General features: G+C 42.6%; 1 protein-coding gene across 10 annotated transcripts in view; it reads left to right on the top strand.

Moving 5' to 3' along the window:
- Positions 1 to 21,376, top strand: part of fnbp1b (formin binding protein 1b) — a 223,146-nt gene that overhangs the window by 25,685 nt on the left and 176,085 nt on the right. For 5 of the 10 annotated variants that reach the window (XR_013932535.1, XM_080419738.1, XM_080419742.1 and 2 more), the window contains exons 1-4: positions 7,474 to 7,681; positions 9,345 to 9,460; positions 16,591 to 16,647; positions 18,187 to 18,334. Coding sequence is in view for 9 of the 10 variants with exons in the window: in XM_080419738.1 (XP_080275864.1) it covers positions 7,640 to 7,681; positions 9,345 to 9,460; positions 16,591 to 16,647; positions 18,187 to 18,334 (363 nt within the window). In the remaining variant the exon portion in view is untranslated. Of the gene's footprint in view, positions 1 to 6,156; positions 6,395 to 7,472; positions 7,682 to 9,344; positions 9,461 to 16,590; positions 16,648 to 18,186; positions 18,335 to 21,376 lie in introns of those variants that run through there. The other 5 variants (XM_080419736.1, XM_080419740.1, XM_080419741.1 and 2 more) reach the window with 4 other exon arrangements.

Raw genomic sequence — 21,376 nt, 5'->3', positions numbered from 1 at the left:
CTTCCCAACAGAATGGTTCAGTGTTCATGGGTGGGAAGCCAGCAGGGGATTGTGTCCTTTCCTTGTCGCTGAACTAGTGATTCCTATACAGGTTTGGTCGTGGGGAAGGTATGTGTGGGATATAGCGTGAACTGTGAATCTCTGTGTGCTCATACATATCAACATGCTGGTGGCTCATGTAATAATATGGGAATCTTGCCAGTACTGTTACCTTGTTAAAGTAATAATTAGACCTATTTCATCTCGCGGGGGAAATTCGGTTTACAGCTTCACCCAGCTGAGTGCTTTTCACAGGGGAGGGCAGGGATCACTTAGGGGTTAAGTGTCCAGGGGATACACTGAAGTGCAGTGGCGGAAAGGTTGAAAATAGCCGATCTACAAGCTCAGAACGACGCGTTGTGAGCTTGTAGATCTGCTACTTTCAAATGATTTTTATACAGTTTGAAAACTGGAAACGGGACATTTCCGCATAATGAGCACTTTTACTTTTGGTACTTTAATTACATTTTAATGCCAATACTTTTGAACTTTTACTCAAGTAAATTTTGAATACCAAACGTGTATCTTGTATTTTTACATTGCGGTATTGATACTTTTACTTAAGTAAAACATACTTGTACCACCACTGCTAGTCAGACAGAATGTGATGGTGACCAGGATAGACCTGATTCAGGATTCATCAGGCAAACACTTGGCCATAAACAGACAAAATGGCATGTTGTATTTATTGAACTGTAAATCCCAGTGTTCATTTTGAAGTGTGTATACAATTGGAACCAAATGGACTCTCTTTGGAGTTAAATTGACAGTAAGAACTATACTGTGTAGTTATAAAAGTAATAGCAGGGCCCTCAAAACGCTCCTATCGATTTGCATCCCTATACTTGATCTGCTATTTCAATCAAGAGATCAGATTGGCAATGGGAGCTCATGTGCTTTAGTTGAGATTAACTGGCACTCACATGCATTAAAAAAAAACAATCTCTGTAATCCCGTGACCAGTTGGAAAGGGTGAGAGGTCAGTGGGTTGATCCTTAAACAAGCAGGAGTTGTGTTTGTTTGTTTTCGTTCGTACAGTAAATTTGTATCCTGCATAACGGGAGGAAAACTTGTATGTCCAAAACCGTTACTTGTCAGTAAACGGAAAATATAACCTGTGTTGCTCTTGTTAATACTACTTTTCATTGGTTAAGACAGACATAACCACTTTCTCTTTCAATATGGGCACAAAAGGGGGCATGCCCATATATGGGCATACTGATGATGACATCAGGGATCTCCATATATGGGAATAAAAGGCACAAGGACTGACAGATACAGAGATCTCCAGATATCAGTCAGATCGGCGGTGCAACATAGGTGTGAGGGCCGGCCCGAACCTCTAGTGTTTCTAAAATAGCAGATCTACAAGCTCACAACATGTCCCGATGCGATGTGCTGTGAGCTTGAAGATCTGCTATTTCTGATACTTTTGCTGATTGTACGACGAAGTAGAGCATTCATTTACAACAACAACAAAAGAAAACATACAAAGTTGCAATACAGGGATATAAGGACAGCAAAAAGATATATTTAGTACCTGCTATGAATCTCCTTTTGCAACAGATTGTTTCCTGGTCGCCGCTCTTTCAAGTGTTGTTACAATACTACATGCACCGCAGTGGGCTGTACGGGATATATGTGTCCTCCTGACATAACAAACTCTCCCTCCTACAGGAACCAGGTCAAGGATCATAGGTCATATCGTCGCTGTCGAGCAGAAAACTTGTATCTCCATTATTTCCCACTTTCTATGTTTTTTCCATAAAGTTATGTCCAAGAGTGTCGCGCAAAAGTTGCAAAGATAGCAGGTCTACAAGCTCAAAAAACACGATGTGACGTGCGTTGTGAGCTTTTATCTGCATTTTTTTGCTGAAAGTGAAAGGGATTAAGTCTGTCTGTGGGTTTGATAAATAATATTGAACCAATGAGCTTGTGAGCTTGTGACTAAATCAGGGGTCTTCAACGTTTTCAGGCCAAGGACCCCCTAGCTGAGAGAGAGATGAAGCAGGGACCCCTACTACATACTGTATATAATTGTGTTTTAGATTAAACTTTTTTTGTTTACTTGGTATGCCCTTTTTTCCCAATACACCTACACCTCTTTGCCAAAAATAGCCGATCTACAAGCTCACAACGCGAGGCGTTGTGAGCTTGTAGATCTGCTATTTTTGGCTAAAGTTCTCTTCAGAAAAGGGATGCTAGGGTTCAAGTGGTTAAGGTAAAAAAAAAAATCATATCACACAAATATTTGGCGGACCCCTTGTAGTAACTCTGAGCACCCCCTAGGGGTCCCGGACCCCCTGGACTAAATAGTACCATTGGAACCACAGGTCCCCTTTTCTATATCCTGAAAAGTAACAGTTTTGGACATACAAGGTTTCCACCCGACAGAGATGATACACTAGACCTGTGGCCACTGCCTTCTGCTCTAACTAACTCGCTGCAGATAGTTTCTGTTGGTAGAGGCCATGTGAGGGAGCTTTAACCCATTAACACCTGAGGCCCATTCTGCAAATGCCATCTAAATCAGGATATGTTCTCTTTGGGGAGGACCCCCAAATTGATGTATTTGGCCGCAGACGCCCCCATCTGAAAAGAGTTTGTGCCAGGGACCCAGAAGTCAAAATTTGTGTGAAAACAAAATCGAAATTATTTTCCAAACATTTTCGACATTTTCATTTTTTTCCCCAAATATAGCGGATGTACAAGCTCACAGCGCGCCACCGTTCTAAACCACTGTTCTAAATCCTAAGAGTTTTCAGAAAAAATCTTATGTGGCTATATAGCTAAAATCTAAAATGACACAGATGTTTTAATGGGTTAACAACAGAGAATCATGTTGGTGTTTTGAACATGAAGCAGCTGTTAGCCTTTAATGTTAGTGAAGACCTGGGCCGGCACTACTTCCTATGGTTTATCTACAAAGCATGAGTCATAGAATGATTCATTTGTATGAATCATTTGTATGATTCATTTGTATGAATCATTCTGAATCATATACAGTACAAACAAGACTTTTCAAATTATATTTGAATTATAGTGACAAGACCCTACAATAGTGGTTCTTCTCAAACTGTTTCATGTAAAGGACATCCAAATTGATGATGCAGACTCCCCCCCCCCGTTTGAAAAGATGTGTTGCCAGAGACTGCCATTACATAAGAGAAGATCTTGTTAGATTGCATAATTCTACAACCGTCTTTACTGTCGGTCATTGGTTCTCAAAGTGGGGACCCCCAGGGCTCCTTGGTGGAGTTCCAGGGGGTCCCCAGCAAAAGTAATTAATATAGCACCACAATCATTTTAACCACTTTATCCATTTATACGTTGGCCATTCAAAAATAGCAGATCTACAAGTGTCACTTTGTGCCGCGCTGCGAGCTTGTACATCTGCTATTTTTGAAAATTATAGAAAGATATCGAAAATTTAAGCATGATTTCAAAAATATACCCAACAGTATCCCTGTAGTTCTCTCTGTGGCTGTCTTGATATTTTCCCTCACTATGGTCAATAATGTATTAATGGGCACTTTTCTCTTGCACTTGAGGACTTTGCCTTGCCGGTGAATTTTCCCTTTCAGCGGAACAGGCGTCTCTCCCCCGTGCCCCATCATCTTCTGTCTTACACACAATGACTCATTTGTTCAGAAAGAAGACGTCATCATCTTAGCACATTATCAGTGCTGTAGTGGAGGTTATAGACAAAGATAATACACTTTATTCCAGTGATTCTCAGCTTTTTTTTATTTTTATTTCAAGGACCACCAATTTAATATGCATTAGACCACACAGCCCCATCTGATTATATCTGAGCCCCATCTGATTATAACTCTATGATTGATTCGGAATATTTGAAACGGTTTCAGTACTGATCTGTTTCAGTTCCAGCCACACCTTCTCCTATGACTCTTCTCATCTCTGCCTAGTGGAAAAGGCAAGAAAACAAACAACCTGCATTTTTCTAGCTCTGCAGCGACACACACACACACACACACACGCACACGCACACACACACACACACACACACACACACACACACACACACACACACACACACACACACACACACACACACACACACACACACACACACACACACACACTACACACTAGTGATGCACAGGTCCACCCACAAGGTGTGGGGGAGAGAAATTGTGCTAAACAATGGCTGGCTGTCCTGCAGATGACACCATTACTGGCTATACATTATATCTGCTCGAGTTGTAAGGCATATCGTACAGAATATGATGAGCCATGAGACGGATAAATAAAAGCTGAATCAGCATTCTTCTGGCAAGCCACAGAGTATAGCAAACCACACTCTACAGGCTCCTTCACATCAGCCCTTATTGGCGTCAGCAGCATTCACCAAGAGCACTATGTGCCACTTGCAGCAAAAAATCTAAACTCCTGGGATGAGTTTGTGGATTTCTTTCCTGCTCTGCCCTGAGGCCATTTGATGTGGTGGTTTAAGGGCTGTGTGGGTCGGTTCGGGTCAGGTTCAAGTGGTTAATTAATGCATATTTGTGCAAGTCGGGAAGTGTGGATTGGCTCTCATAACGGATGTTGTGGGTGTGTGCATTAACCCATTCAAACCTGAGGACCTGATTCAAAACATTTCAGTTTTCTGAAAAACGTATGTTTTTATATCAGTGGTACTCAAAATAACTAGTTCCACGGACCCCCAGAAGCAAAGATTTGAGTTGAAATGTTCACTTAATAATAAAAATATATTTATTCAAAGATTTTCTCTCATTCTTCATGAAATCTCAAAAATAGCAGATCTACAACAAGCTCATATATGAGCTTATAGATCTGCTATTTTTGAATAGCTAAAGAATAAAATAATAGTTAAAGTGGTTAAAATGACACAGATGCTTTCCCGGTTTTAATGCGTAAAAAAATAAATGCTGATCCACACATCACTACTACAAAGACATGTACACTGTCACCCACAGATGTATCAGGCCTGCCTCTCATTCACAGTGCTGCATGCACTCAGCTCTCCTCGCGCGACTCGTCGGTCACAGTTTCGTTTTTGCGGGTGTTACTGTAGCTCACTAAACCAGTAGTGGTTCTCAAACGTTTTCGTGCCAAGGACCAAATTGATATGTGGCATGGACCCCCAGAAGAGAAAATGTGTGATTGCAACGCTTGCTTGTAGATCGGCTATTTTCTGTTAAGATATTTGGTGTAGAGGGAGAAAAAGGAGGGGACCCAGTAAGTATAGACCCCTGGGGGTCAAAGAAGTATAGGGTTTAAGTGGTCAACTTGGCCTACCAAATAGTAATTACTTACACAGGGCACTGTTCCTTTAGTTTACACCATTAGGCCACCTTGAAATCTTTTGGCAGAATTAGCGTATATAAAGTGGCCGCACACATTATTTTATTCTGGACGCAGAGTAATAAAAACCAACGTTTCAGCAGCTACAGTAACTGCCTTCTTCATACCCTGTAGAAGGCAGTTACCTGCCGAAACGTTGTTTTTTATTACTCTGCGTCCAGAATAAAATATTGGCACTTTGGCTACCAGTGTGTGCGGCCACTTTATTGTCTCTTGAAGATTATCATTTGGATCCTTCTGCCGTGGACCGGCACCACTACAAAGACATTGGTGTCCGTTGCATTCCTGTGCACACAATTAGAGTATAACCACTTCTCCAGACATCACTACAGCACTCACACGCACCATTGTCTTAACCTCTTGGGTTCATTTAAAACTAGGTGAATATGGAAATCTCACCACAGGGGAGACGGTTGTGTTATATTTAGCCGGCAATGTGGGCTAATGCTTCACAAAAAAAAGTGTCCCATCAATTTAATCTCCTCCCATAATCCCTCCTCTTCTATTCTTTCCACGGTCTCTCCCTTTGTTGTACCTCCGGTCTCTCCCTTTTATTCCATCTTATGCCTGACAGAGCATTTATCTCTCCAGCGCTGGGAGGCTAGAGCTGCCCTGACCTCAGATGCAGTCAGTGTTTGAGCGTAGCGGTCCGGTCCGGGGCTTTCCTTCCTGCTTGGAATTCTCTCCGCTTCCCGACAACCAGGGGTTACTCAGGCAAACCGCGTGCGGTGTGTGTGTGGGTGCTCTGCCTTTGTGTGGGAACGGGGTCATGGAGCCATGAGTTCCTAATCTATACGGGGGTCTCTTGGAATCTACAGCCCTCGCTCTGGTGTGGATACAGAGAGGACATGGTCTCACGCGGATACCCTTTCTAACCTAACCGCTATAATACGCCTGCCGTCCGTCCTGCTTTTTTGGAAAGGGAAGGGTGGACAGACAGACATTGTTTGGGATTTGGATAAACTGTGAGACAAAACCGGACACAATGGTGCCCCTGCAGAAACGGGTAATCTGACTTGTCTGTGTGGAGAAATGCACGTGAGAGAGGAATGTTGTGTGCGTGTCGGTGTGTGTCTGTGTGTGCATACAGTACAAAGGGTTGGTTACAGTGTCTTTGTGGCCCGGTGCTTTATTTGATATTTCGAGACCTTCAGGAATGACTGCTGCCCAGCGTTTAATGAACTAAAATGCTGCAATAAAATGTGCTGACTGTGTTTGGCACCTCAGTGGAACAATGAGCACTCACTAAAGGACAGATACGTTGGAGAATGACAAAGACAAAACAACTGAGAAGGCTTAAGGAGTGTTTTCAGTGCTCTATTTGTTTAACCACTGATACCTATATAATTAGTTTTGGTCAATGAATACAAGCTCCAACGTACGCCTGATGGGACACATTATGAGCTTATAGAGCTGCTATTCTTTGAGAATTTAGGGGAATTACTATAATGTTTTTATTCATTTCAAAAGTCGTTTTGTAAATACCCAGAATGGGATGCCATCAGGGTGAAAGTGGTTAAATTAAATTAATGATATTGACTAATTGTTTTGTTCCATCTTGCCAAGTTGCTTCCGATGAGAGGGGGGATGAATGACTGGTCATTGAAAGTGAGTAATGACATTAACTGGAATCCCCCCGTTCATCTCAAACCCCTCCATTGTTGTCCTTGATTACTCCAATTAAGAATCATCAGCATTCAAAGGGCGATTCACTCACTACATTTGTAATTATTTTCTATTCAACATAATGTGGCCTAGACACTGATGGTTCTCAACGCAGGGTCTGGGGACCGCCAGGGGTCCAAAAATGGACACTTACGGGTCTTCTCAGTGTTCATTTAACTCTGAGAGTGTACAAATTGAACCAAATGGACCGACTTACGGGTACATTTAGTTCCATTTGGTGTGTACGCTCTCAGAGTTAAATTAACACTGAGAATTTACAGATTTATGATCGTTGCAGCCAGTAGCCACAGTGAAACAATATGCTCATTGTGGAATACAATTGACTTGTTGAGCGACAGTGTTTTCTTGAACTTTCCTTTTCGACAACCACTTCCTGCAGTGTCTCAGTACTGTGGCAGAAATAGGTTGTGTACAGATCGGGTTGGTGGTAATGTGCAGAATAATGCAGGCTTATTATATGCACGTATTGTGCTGGTGCTGGCAGTCTTTCTGACGGGCTTAGACGGGACGGACTACTAGAAGAGTTGTTGGAACCGGATCACGTAAAAACCGGATTTGGTAAAAAATGTTAGAAGCGAGGATGGGGGACTGTTGGAGCCACACCAAGGTCGTTTTTAATTTTGTATCATTGCTAATCTATCATAGCTCGCATATCATGGCTGCTTTTTTTCTTCCTGTGCAAGTAGTTGACAGTGATGGTTTTGGCTTGGAGGTGATTTGTATGATTAGTGTCTTATGTCACTGTGGATGTTTAAAATGTTTGACGTAATTTGTTTTGGCATACCAGCAATCACCACTAATGGTCACGTGTAATGATGGCCTATTTGCGGTGTGGTGAGTTTAGCTTAAAACCAACTAAGCAAACAAGAGGTTTTTTTTTGCCTTGCATGGTTTCCTCCGCCATCGGTGTGAATGTGTGTGTAAATGGGTGAATGTGAAACACATTGTAAAACGCTTTGGAGAAAAGCGATATATAAATGCATTTACCACTTGTTTGAGGTTTTCTATATTAGCTTCTAACTTCAATAATGGTGGACAGACAGACTGCCAAGGTCTGGAGATCACACATGTCTTTATTTCCTGGAAGCTACAGTATATATACAGTATCGCACAGTGCGTCTTGCCATGATGCTGTGGTACGAGATGGTGAGACATTGTACAGCTACACAGGAAACTGTTGCAGTGGGGGAGCACATGTGACGACCACGATAAAAGAGATGACCTCAAGCCGTCGTCAGCCATGTGATTTGTACAGATGTCACAGAACAGACGACACACAGCTTGAATAGCTCTATGGGTTATTACAACTGTAGACTAATAGTGCCTTTTAGATACATTCTGCAAAAGTAGTTTAGATGTAGTTTGAGATTATTTGCCTTTACCCACTTACGTCTCTGCTTCTGACAAGTGGGGAGATAAATGATTGCTCATTGAAACTGAGTAATGTCATAAACTAGACTACGCGCGTTTGTCTGGAAACCCCCACTGATGTCTTTGATCACTCCAATTAACAATCACACTATGTGAACAGCCAGCATTCAAAGGGTGCCTCACTGCGTTCCTTCTTCTCTATTCATCATAATGTGGACTATTATTTGTCTTTACCCACTTAGTTATTATACAGGCATTACTGATGATTATTTATAAAAAATCGCCCTGTGCAAAGTCTACAGGTATTTGGTGAAAAAATGTTGTGTCCATGTCGCCCAGCCTATACAGCGACAGTAGATTACTGTAGATTACTTGGTCCATAAAGATGAAAGAATAGGTATACTACTAATCATCATGATGATTTGTGCAAAACTTTGAATATACATTATTCTTTTTTACAGCAAACATTGTTAACTCAAATCTTTGCTTCTGGGGGTCCCTGGAACACAATATTTTGAGATGGGGGTCCGGAGCGGAGGCCGCGGCCAAATACATATCATTTTGGGGGTCCTTGACATGAAAACATTTGGTGCATCACTGCTATAGCAACATAAGTTTTTTCAGAAAACTGTTAGGATTTCAGGTTCAGGTCTTAATGGGTTACATTATTTGGTTTTGGTTCCTTGCTGGAGTATTGGTGCATTTTGCAGAAAGTGTAATAGGGCATTAGTTGCATATTCCGTTTGATTTTCATATTTCTCTATTCTCTCTTCGTTTCATTATTGCAGCAGATGATGCGGCAGATGTTTGATAATATATGTATGGCCAACACTGCTCTCTGACTCGTCTCTGTTTTCATTATGTTCTAATCGTCTGTTCTTCTGTCTTCTCCTCTGCAGGATCAGTTTGACAACCTGGAGAAGCACACACAGTGGGGCATTGAGTTTGTCGAGCGCTACACCAAATTCGTCAAGGAGAGATCAGAGATTGAAGCCAGCTATGCAAAGCAAATTAGGTGAGCAACTTAAAGGCGTGATTCAGAGCGACTGTGAGTTATGTGTTCCGTATCCATCACCGTGTTGTTAACGAGGGGATGTTATTGTTCCTTGGTGAGAGATGGCTGCTGCTTTATCCAGGTGCAAAAAGACTGATGTGGCCTGGAGCATAAATCTAGCCCGGGCTCAGCCTCTGTTATTTTCTATGCCTCGATCTGCCTGCCTCTCTCTCTCTCTCTCTCTCTCTCTCTCTCTCTCTCTCTCTCTCTCTCTCTCTCTCTCTCTCCATGTCTCACTCTCTTTCTCCCTGTCTCTCTGTCCCTCTCTCCCACCCCTCTCTCTCCATCTTTCTCCCTCTCTCTCCCTCTCTCTCCATCTCTCCATCTCTCCGTCTCTCCGTCTCTCTCTCGCTCTCTCTCTCTCTCTCTCTCTCTCTCTCTCTCTCTCTCTCTCTCTCTCTCTCTCTCTCTCTCTCTCTCTCTCTCTCTCTCTCTCTCTCTCTCTCTCTCTCTACTGGCTTGTGCTTGAGGCGAGAGGAAGTCAGGTTAGTGGGGGATGGGGGCGGAGCTTGTGTTTCCATAGCGACTGAGGTATCAGTATTATCATCCTCTGAAGCTGACCCACATTTCTTTCCTCCAACCACAAGTGTTGGCCCCGCCCCCCCCTTCACATACTGCACATGCCTGACGCCTCCATTGGTTTTTGGTGAAGAGACGAGGTGTGTGACTGGTCCTTTTGCTACGAGAGACGGGCCAATGGGGTTTGGAGGTCCTTCTCCCACTGCATTTACATCCCAACAACAAGCAGCAAGGAGACCCTTCCAAATCCCCAATACCCATCCTAAAACCATCCTAAAACCAAGTATTGACCCCAGCCCCACAATTTGATTTAGTCTGACCTATACCCATTCAGTATACCAGGTCGTCTATGGCTTAAAGGATCTACACCATGAATTTAAAAATATATATATATATTTAATATCATGTTGTTTATGTCCCTCAAACGTTTTTCAAAAGGTTTGAGCCTAAATCAAGCCATAGATATACTCATTCCAACTAACTTCTCTCTGGCTTATAAAGCACTTTCACCTGCAATACCACATTGTCCTGTTTGGCACGGGGCGCTATTGAGCCAGTTTGTATGCATGTTATCTCCTGGTTCTGTGTGGAAAAAGTAAAAAAAATAGATAAGAAAAAAAAAAAAAACGGGAGGGGTTGTACCCTGACGTGACGTCACGTCAGGGTGCAAATCAGTTTGGCCTGTTTTGAGACCAATTTACAGAAAACCCCAGATTTGGTGTGAAAGCCTGAGTGTTCAAACTGGGGTATGTTTGGGGATAGAAGAGAGGTAGGGGAGACCAAAAACACACAAGTAGAAGAAAAAGTAAAAATTCATGGTGTAGTGCCTTTAAACCAGTGTTTCTCAAACGTTTTCATTTCAAGGACCCCCAGTTTGATATGCATTATAGGCCACAGACGCCCATTTTATACAATGTTTTATCTCTGGGACCCCAATCGACACTGTAAAATCCTCACTGTTGATTAACTTCTGACTGTCAGAGTTAGAGACCCGTACAGGGTACAAATGGTGGTTCCTAACTATAAATCATTTAGCTGGGGAACCCCCTTCAAGGACCCCTGGGGGTCCTTGGACCCGACGTTGGAAAACAGTGGCCTAAGCCGCTCCTCTTTGAAGATGAAGTCTGCTTTACTATTGAGATAATTGGACTGTCAGTGTTTACATGCATGTGGATCACACATTGTAAACAGACTTGTATCACACTTTCAAGTGTGATACATTGACCCATTTCTAACAACCATACAGAAATGTACAGTATACTATACACACATTGAGGCCCCATGACATCTAGTCAAGTTTTACTGTTTCTAAATGAAATAGGTCTACTGTATACCATGATTTTACCGGCTTCCTCTTTGAATTTGACCTTCTGCAAAACAAGCAAGCAAGTGTGAGAACAATACATTGAGGTGAACACACACAGTATGTGTATGGTACTGTTCATATACTGTATACGATGCCTTTGTTCCTGTTCCGTTTGTATTGCTGCAATTTACTCAAACACAGAATATTTTCTATTCTTTAGATCTCAGTGGTTCCCAAACATTTTTGCTCCAGACCCAAAGGAGAATTCTGATGTCTCCCAAAGACCCAAACTATTTGACCTACTTCTTAAAAGTTTAGTTTTTTTCAATTCCTGGAATTTCTTGGATTTTATTTTTTTGTATTAGTGAAATTATCTTGAAGAATGTTTGAAATGTATTTTGAATTTCTGAAAATGTTAGATAAAAAAAAAAACGGGATATTTACTTGTGACCCATAACAATGGGCAACAGTGCTTTAGATTGTATTAGCTAGTTTGATATTATTCACTCTTGCGCGGCTTAATGGGAGATTTTGGAGATGTCAGGATGGCTTCTATTGAACCTGGGACTCAACAGATGGGGCAGCTGTTTTAATTCACTTTGCAAACACAAGAGGATCCACTGTCTCTCTCTCTCTCACGCACGCACGCACGCACGCACGCACGCACGCACGCACGCACGCACGCACAGTCATACCACACTAGAACTGTGCTATTGCTATTACTATAACCCACCAATCACACACACACACACACACACACACACACACACACACACACACACACACACACACACACACACACACACACACACACACACACACACACACACACACACACACACACACAGGAAATTAGGTTTAACAGAGACTGAGATAGACTGCATGATATCGTCTCTGTCGGGTGAAAACCTCATATGTGCAAAACTGTTACTTTTCAGGATTTCAAAAGCTGAAAAAGTAGCAGATCTACAAGCTTGTTTTGTGTGATGCTTTTGTGTGACGCTGCAGTATGATCAAGTAGGGCATTCATTTACAAAAAAACTAGAAAATGGAGATGGGAGGTTTCTGCCCGACGATATGTTTCCAGCACAGTATACAGTACTGTATACATATTTGCGTTGCATCCTGCATCCTCGGCTGTACCTCTCCTGTACCGTACTGTACGCCCATTATCAACGTATATCTCATTCAGTCAGGTTTACTGTAGTATGAGTGCTCAGGCCAATAGAGACACAGGAGTTTAGATATGAATGAATGGTGTTGGCCATTACACATCTCTATTTAATTGTATTTATTTGGGCGGCAGTGACTCAGGAGGTAGAGTGGCTGCTTGGGAATCGGAAGGTTCCCCGGTACAATTAATAGTTGCAAAAGGCGAAATTAGCAGTTGCAGTTATTACGTCAGTTTTCTCATGCAGTGCAGTAAGCATTTGCTGGAGACGGCACTTTTTGCAGACGGGTAGAAGGGCAGGGGCTTGAGCCCCCTTTGATGTCTATGTGTGCACGCGCCTGGTACAGACATACCACACTAGAACTGTGCTATTGCTATTACCATCACACACCACACACACACACACACACACACACACACACACACACACACACACACACACACACACACACACACACACACACACACACACACACACTAGTGTAATCCACGATTAATCCTCTTCCACTGTACCAGGTTTATGGCCTACCCTGGTACAGTGCAATGTGAATTACCTCCCTCCCCCAAAATTCCACTGACCTAGTAATAATCCATAGTACAGTAGAGTACAGTAAAGCAGTGGTGCTCAAATAAGCTCCAATAAGAGTAACTCACTCCATCTACTAGCTTGTACACAGTGGAATATACTCCCGCACACTACTCGTGATAGAGATGTAAATGTTTTTTATTTAATTGGGAAAACAACGTTTTCACCAGGTTACGAAGGGCTAACGACGGAAACGTTTTCCCAATTAAATTATGTTTTGCTCCTGAAGACAGTGTGTGGGAGTTTTTCTTCCACTGTGATTGACCCTTGGTCTTCTCCTACGCACCTGCTGTACGTGTGCGCACGTTTTGCTTCGTTTCTTTACACGGCTTGGGCACAGTAAAATCCTCCGTGTTCATTTATCCATTTGTAACTCTGAGAGGGTCCATTTTACTTGCCCACCAAACTTTTGCTGCTTGGAACTGTATGAGACAGTGACACACAAATCCCTCTCTAAAACCAGCGATCAAAGCGAGAGAGAGGATGACTGACAAAGGAAGAGAGAGATATTCTGCCTAGCAACAGGGAAGACAGGGAGGGGTGTTTGGGGAGAGGAGGATGGAGTGCAAACGAAGTGCAAGAACATTACTGTTTTGGAACATGCATTATTCATTTCGGTTGGAATTAAATGCACCTCTACAACAGAATATATTTTAGACATTATTTTAGTGTCCATTACTGTCTACCTTAACACATCGACCGCCAGAGGTTAATCTCATAATGTACTCACCAGTGCCAAGGTGTTATTGTTGTTTTTTTGTTTTTTTCATGTCGCCATAGATCTTGTTAAAATCCTTAAGATTGAGCCGTACACGGTCTATTTACATCGGCGACATCTCACTGCTTCTACCAGTGAAGACCACGTGTCAAACGGGGCATCCATGTTGTAGTTAGAACGGTTTACGTTAAACAGTGATACGTGAGGAGAAAAAACTACAAGGAGAAAATGGAGTTTCAGTTTCGTCTGCAGAACGAGGGCGTGATCGTCAAAACCGGATCCCAAATAATTCTGTTTCCGGTCATCAAACCGGAAGCGGAAATGGATAAAAAAAATCCGAAAGTGCACCTGGAAAATTTCTGCGTGAAAAGACCGTGGACCGTAGGACTACGGTCTCGGCGCTTAACAGTTGGATTTAACGGACCGTAGGACTACGTTCTTGGCGGTTAATGTGTTAAGGGTTAGTTATTGTATTTTCATGTAAACTGGTGTGTGACACATAACTATGAGTATCCCTCCACTTAAAATGGATTATTATAATTTGGTAATGGTTTCATCAAACATTTCTCACATTTCAAATGTATCCCAGAACCTGACCAGACCTGTATTTTTAACTACATGAATCCTAGCGTCTATATTCTGGGGCACATACATTCAGTGAAAATAGCCGATCTACAGGCTCGCAACTTTTGATCGGCTATATTCGGCGAAAAACGTAGAGGTACAAAAAGTAGGGGACCTAATATAGACCCCTGGAGAATCCTGGTAAATTAAGTATTATTGTTGCTGTGGGACAAAAACTTTGTATTTCCAAATTTCAACTAGTGGGATTTTATAAATATTGAACCAATAACAAGAGCTTGTGACTAAATAATAACTACACTGGTTCCATTGGAACACATGCAGGTTCTTTTCTCCATTTCCTGAAAAGTAGCGGTTTTGGACAAGGTTTCCGCCTCACAGCGCCGATACAGGGCTTAAGTGGTTAATGAGAAGCACACAATGACATCATGCATCAGACGACACATCATTATGCATGACAGCAACACATCTGTGCTTTTGATGTGTCACTATGTGATGTGTCATTTAGGTCAAATGTGTCATTATGTCACTATGTCACACTGTCTGTGTCCCTCCTATACCTGAATGCTCACCTACAGTATCATTGAAAATGAATGACTATAGGCGTGTCAGGCGCTTCCCGTGTGAAAAGGCCTCGAGGCACCCGAACACCAGCTGGAAAGAGAGTAAACCCTTGACTATCCCCACAACAAAGTCTTGGGAAAGGCCTCAAGGTGTAATCATCAACCACATTAAAGTGGCAACATGCCCAACAGATTTTGGGTATGACGTTATCTAGGCCAGTGATTCACAACCCTTTTCATTTTACAACGATCCCCAGTTTATGCATTAATCTAGTCTGCTGTCTTTTCTATCTGCTCAAAAATGTAATAAAGAGATTTGTAAAAAAAACCAGAAGAAAATAGCTGATCTAAAGGCTCACAATGCGTTGCGATGCGTCACTGCAATTTCAGCTCGTTTTTTTAAAGAATTTAGAAAGTACAAAATAGAACTTGAGTTTTTCAGCCAGCATTGGCGCAGTCGCTCTGGATAAGAGCGTCTACTAAATGCCTAAAGTATATATTGTATGTAGCGCTGTCTCAACCATACTGTACCATAATACTCTGCCTGTCCATCATCCATCTCTTCGTCCTGCTTCGTGACAGCAGTGTCACCACGGCATGGCCTACAATCTCCACTTAACTCACGCCACAGGCCCAATGCCGCTCATGTCAAAATGCACGGGGACAACATACTGTACGATGGAACTCACGCACGTCGTTCCTGATGACTGATTCTGTGTGCTTCTCCCGGGGCAATAACTTACTACTACTGGAAGAGAGGGGGACGGGGGAGGTCATTCATTAATATGAGAGAGCTTAAAGCACTCTGGCAGACCAATTCTGCAGTGGACCATGTGACATTGGCATGTGTACACATTCACAAGGACAGTAATAATAGGACAAAATGCTGTGTGTTTGTACCAGTGTTGATTTCGTTGACTAAAACTATGACGAAAAATGTTCGTCGACAACCTTTTTTCACTGACGAAAACTAAATAAAAACTAAGCTATGATGACTAAAACTAAGACTAAATATATTGACAATTTCGTCAACAAATAAAAACTAGACTAAAATGCTAGGGAGGGACTAGTGGAGAAGAGATCCAGTGGAACTAAAAGGTTGCGCTCAGGTGTTGTGCTCTGAAAATAGCAGATCTACAAGCTCACAACGCGTCGCAGCAGCATGCAACCAAGTGTAAGATCAGCCATTACGACGCCCATCAAGGCACCGCCAAAATACATTTTAGTCGACTAAATCAACTGTAGATTTAGTCGACTAAAACTAGACTAACAGTAAAACATTTCAGATGACTAAAATATGACTAAATCTAAATGGAATTTGATACAAAAGACTATGACTAAAAATGTGCTGTCAAAATCAACACTAGTTTGTACTACTGTGTTTTACCAGTGACACTGTGACAGAATCAGTGTGTGGCCAGTGATTCTCACCCTTTTCAATTTCAGTTTGATATACGTTAGTTAGGGCACGGACCCCCATTTGATATGATTTTGTTTTTTAATCTCTGGGACCCCAATATACACTTTATAATCCTCAGTGTTTATTTAACCCTCTCAGATTTATAGGGTCCCCTGGTGGTCCCCAGACCCGGTGTTGAGAAACAGTGGTGTTTTCCAAACTCATGGATTCTCTTCTCTCCTTACAGAAATCTATCAAAGAAGTATCAACCCAAGAAGAGTTCGCGAGAAGAGGAGGAGAGCAAGTGAGTTTATTTTCTTTTTTCCATATCCGTGGTTTTAGAAGAAAGGGTATCAGCCTCTTTAAAGCGGCAATCCGGGATTTATTTGAATGAATACACAATGTCATTTTAACCAATCTATGTGGTTGAGTATGTTAAAGGTATCATGACATTCATTTTCACTTTTTTTATTTTCAATGTTTTATTTGGGGTTTTATGACCTCAATTACACCCAAAAAAACTGAACTTAGAACATTCAGTGGATTTTCTGTGGTCTGGGGTTTTCTGAATAATTAGGCTGAAAAGTAATCTGAGCTTGGCCCTTCGACAGTGAGGTAACAGTCGATTAATCCCGCCCACTCTCCTCCTCGCCCCTCCCCTCCCCTATCCTTTCCTTTGGGGGGGGCGGAGCAGAGGCGATGATTGACAGGCAAAATCCCTCACCAGCGACACCCGCAGGCAAAGATTTCTTTTTTCATTGCAGTTGAAAAGGCTTTAGAAATGTGAGAGAAAAACACCTGCCATGGATCACTGGAATGGAATTTTCACTTAAAACTTTTTGTACACTTTTGAAGGACCAGGACAAAGACTCTGAATGTGGTGTAAACATGAATGTCATGATACCTTTAATACAATATAGTTAGTACATCGGCAGTGGTTGGAGGTGATTTCCCTACTCGACACGTAGCTCATAAGCTCATGAAGCTCATAAGCCCAATGTCTCCCCAGGCCAAGCAAGGATTCTCTCGTGACTGAGTGGTAAAGGTTTGATTTCCCCACACAGAGATTTAAAAAAAAACTAAACGATAAACACGGAAACAAATCTATTTGAATAAAGAAGCAAATGCAGTTCCCCCGCCTTTCTCTCCCATTCGTTCAGATCTTTATAATGTTTAGGAATGACTGGCTTCCACTGAATAGGGGGACGAATTCTATTACTCCTCCAAGCGTCAAACATTGTCAAACATTTAGGGGGGGTGGGGCAGGCAACAGCTAGCTTTGGAGTTGATTCCTGGGTGTCACATTTGCAATTACCTCTCTCCATCGGGAGAGGACATAAAACTTATGGATTGCTGCTTTAAAAGAGGCCTGTATAATGGATTATTGATTTACATTTTTCATCTGTGTCAGGTTCGCTTAAGGTGACTCTGCACCAAACACACTACTTCAGACCACAACAGACTACAACAGAGCCCAAAGCCCAAAGTCGCTTATAATAAGCCGACATGGCAACACTGATTACAGGGGCTAGGGAAGGGGCAACAACGGGGCTAGGGAAGGGGCAACAACTCGTGCTTTGATTCACTTCACTACCACGGCTATCGACGGCTCTACCGGTCGGGACCCGACCGAACCTGCTCGGTCGTTGATCGACGGTATTATAGAAGTCCCGACCCGACGGCACGGCGCTATCTACAACAGGTCGTCAGCAAGTTGTCGGCAGAGGACGCTTTCCAGCGCCTTCCGCAGCCGAGTCGGTGGAGAGTTGGCTTTTTTACATACCGTAAACCGCCTCGCCACCTAATCGTCTCTGATGTCACTTCCTGTGTTTTCCGGCAACAGATACACATTCTGTCGAGCGTTCCTGGCGAGCCTTAACGAGCTGAACGACTACGCCGGTCAACACGAGGTCATCTCCGAGAACCTGAACTCTCAAATCATCGGCGTGCTGACCAGCTACCTGCAGGAGCTCAAAACCGAGAGGAAATCGGTAAGACATCTTTTATTTTTATTTTTAACCCCTTTTTCCTCCCCAATTTATTGGTCATTATGCCAATTATTTCCTCCCTACACACATTTCTGTGTGTTGTCACTGCTGTTGTATCCTACTGGCTCACCTGCCAGTGAGGAGCCTCCACCAGGAGGACGTAGAGCCTTTGTCCTACTCCTCCCGCCCCAACACTTCCTGCTGACAAGTTCCACCCCCAGCCTGTAGGAGTACGTGCGGTGACAAATATCACCCTCCCCGTCTGGCTTCCCTCCCCTGAACAGTCTGTTGCCCCCCATCATCTCTTGTTGTTGTTACTCTTACAAAAGCATAATTCAGCCCATCCTGTTGTACTGTTCCCCATGATTCTTCAACATAGTGACCGTCTCCAACAAAAACAAACTCACCAGCGTTACACACACTGCTTCTAAAATACTTCCCATACACCCAGTGGTGGATAAAGTACTCATTATGCAGAATGTCCCATTTCAAGTTTTCAAATGTATAAAACTCTTTTGAAAATAGCAGATCTACTTGTGGATCGGCTGTTTTCAAATGGCCGAAATGTATATAGGGCTGAAGTGGTTAATGTATGTTTTGTAATAATAATCAAAATCTACAAAGTAACTAGTAACTAAAGTTTTCAAATAATTGTAGTAGAGTAAAAAGTACAATATTTGCCTCTGAGATGTAGTGGAGTAGAAGTCAAAGTATTGGAAATTGGAAATACTCAAGTAAAGAACAAATACCTCAAAATTGTACTGAAGTACAGTACTTAAGTAAATGTACCTAGAGTAGTTACTTCCCACCACTGGCCTATATACTCCTACTCTCTTTAGACATGAGCGACAGAGCCATCACACCCCCAGCACCGACAAGAGCGAAATAACACTGAGATCACCCCCTCAATCGTCACTTCACAATAATGCCATCTGGACGGAGACATAGAACTTTGAGGTGATAGGAAAAACGTAGCTTTTTGTAGGAGTTTCTTTTTCCACTTCCACGTCATTGCAGCATTAAGCAATCCCCCCCCCCCTGCCCCCCCGACATGTTGTTGTGTGTTAAGCCTGATTTTTACTTGTGCTGCAGTAAATAGCAGATCTACAAGCTCACAACACGAAAACAAATATATCTCTCTGCAACAGTAAAGTCTGGTCTAAGCTAATATTGTTGAATATTACAGTGGAGCAAACCTTTCAGCTCCAGACCAAAAAGACACAAAGTTACAAAAAAACATTATGAATTAAAATGAAAATCTACAGGCTCACAACGTGTCGCAGATTGACTTGGAGATTGGCTATTTTTATTATTTTTAGATTTTTTCAATGAATTTTGCCATTTTTTAAAAATCTTTTGAAGTAATAATCAACAAAGTTGTAGGAAATAAAACAACCAAAAGGATATTTATTTGAGACCCATAACAATGGGTCCTAGTTTGGGACAGTATGTGCAGTATAGTAGTATGACTATAGGACAGGACTGTGTGTAGGATACAAAACACACACACTGCTGGGCTAACAGTACGCTGAGAGTGAGCAGCCGTTCCTTCCTTCCGTCTATCCGATCCTTCCTGCGCTGAGGTCATGGCTGAGTAAATATAGATACAACTGGGACAGCCCGAAATGCTGGCCAACAGCAGCAGACCCCTCATGACCGGCGCCCCATGTGTCCTCCTGGTCGCGAATGTCTTATCTTATCGCTGTCTCCCTTCAAAGATTATACTGGGACCACACAGTATTCTTTAAAAGCCTAAAGTCACTCTAAGTCACGTCCTCCCTGGTCAATACAAAAGCATTCAGTAGAGCAGATATTGGACTATATACTGCCAGCACTTAAAGCTGTGAATAGCAGCATGGTCCATTATCTGTTCTGGAAGGGTAAGGGGCAGCTAAAACTCTGCTACTCAGCTGATGTACTATATGTAATGTTTGTTATTGCCGTTATGGTTACATGCAGTTTAATAAACAAGCCGTAGCAGCTGGTTATTGGACTAGCAAGTTGTCTCCAAGACAACACAGCTTTTATTTACTGTTTTTAATATCGAAATTATATTTTTTTCAACTCGTGGAGGGAACTCCATGATGTGAAACAGAGTTCTTCCATCGTATCTTACATATCGTCTCTGTCGGGTGGAAACCAGTTAGTTTTCAGGATTCAAATTCAAAAGCATCAAAAGTAACAGATCTACAAGCGTTTTGAGCTTGCAGACCTGCTACTTTTGATGCTTTTGTGTGACGCTGTAGTATGATCAAGTAGGGCGTTAATTGACGAAAAAACACAAAAAGTTAAAATATGGAGATAGCAGGTCTCTGCCCGACAGGAACGATATACGGGTATACAGTATTTCCGTCTGCACATACAGTATAGTACAGTACAGTACACAGTAAAATCCCATTGTTAACCAATTAAACCCTATACTTTGTTGACCGGGGTCTCCGAAGTTGTGGCACGTTGAGAGCTTTCAGATCTGGTATTTTTGCTCAATGTTCGCCCCCTGAACAGTCAGGGACCATATAGGGTTCTATGTGATTAATCTAACTCAGAGGAGTGTACAACTGTAACCAGATGGACTCATGCACTCACACAGAAACACACACAAACACGAGGACACCTGTTCTCACATAAACACAGTGAAGAGACTGTGAGCATGCAGTGGCCGTGGTGGCGTCACTCTAAACCCCATTTCCTTCGCTTACATCTGATGCTGTGAACACACAGGAGGAAGCTCTAGAGCAGACGCTGACTCCAGATCAGATCCTACAGTATAAGCTGTGCTGGTGTAGATACACGGGAAGCTCTAGACACGCTGACTCCAGATCAGATCCTACAGTACGAGCTGTGCTGGTGTAGACACACAGGAAGCTCTAGAGGCTGACTCCAGATCAGATCATACAGTACGAGCTGTGCTGGTTTAGATACACAGGAAGCTCTAGACACTGACTGGAGATCAGCTCCTACAGTATAAGCTCTGCTGGTCTAACGGCAGTAGCAGCTTGCTATGCACGCACACATGCACGCGTGCACACGTGTGCACACTCTCGC

Source organism: Gymnoscopelus braueri (assembly GCF_963280865.1).
Source record: "Gymnoscopelus braueri genome assembly, chromosome: 22".
Lineage (NCBI taxonomy): Eukaryota > Metazoa > Chordata > Actinopteri > Myctophiformes > Myctophidae > Gymnoscopelus > Gymnoscopelus braueri.
The sequence above is the reverse complement of the archived record's forward strand: the minus strand, read 5'-3'. Positions and strand labels throughout refer to the sequence as shown.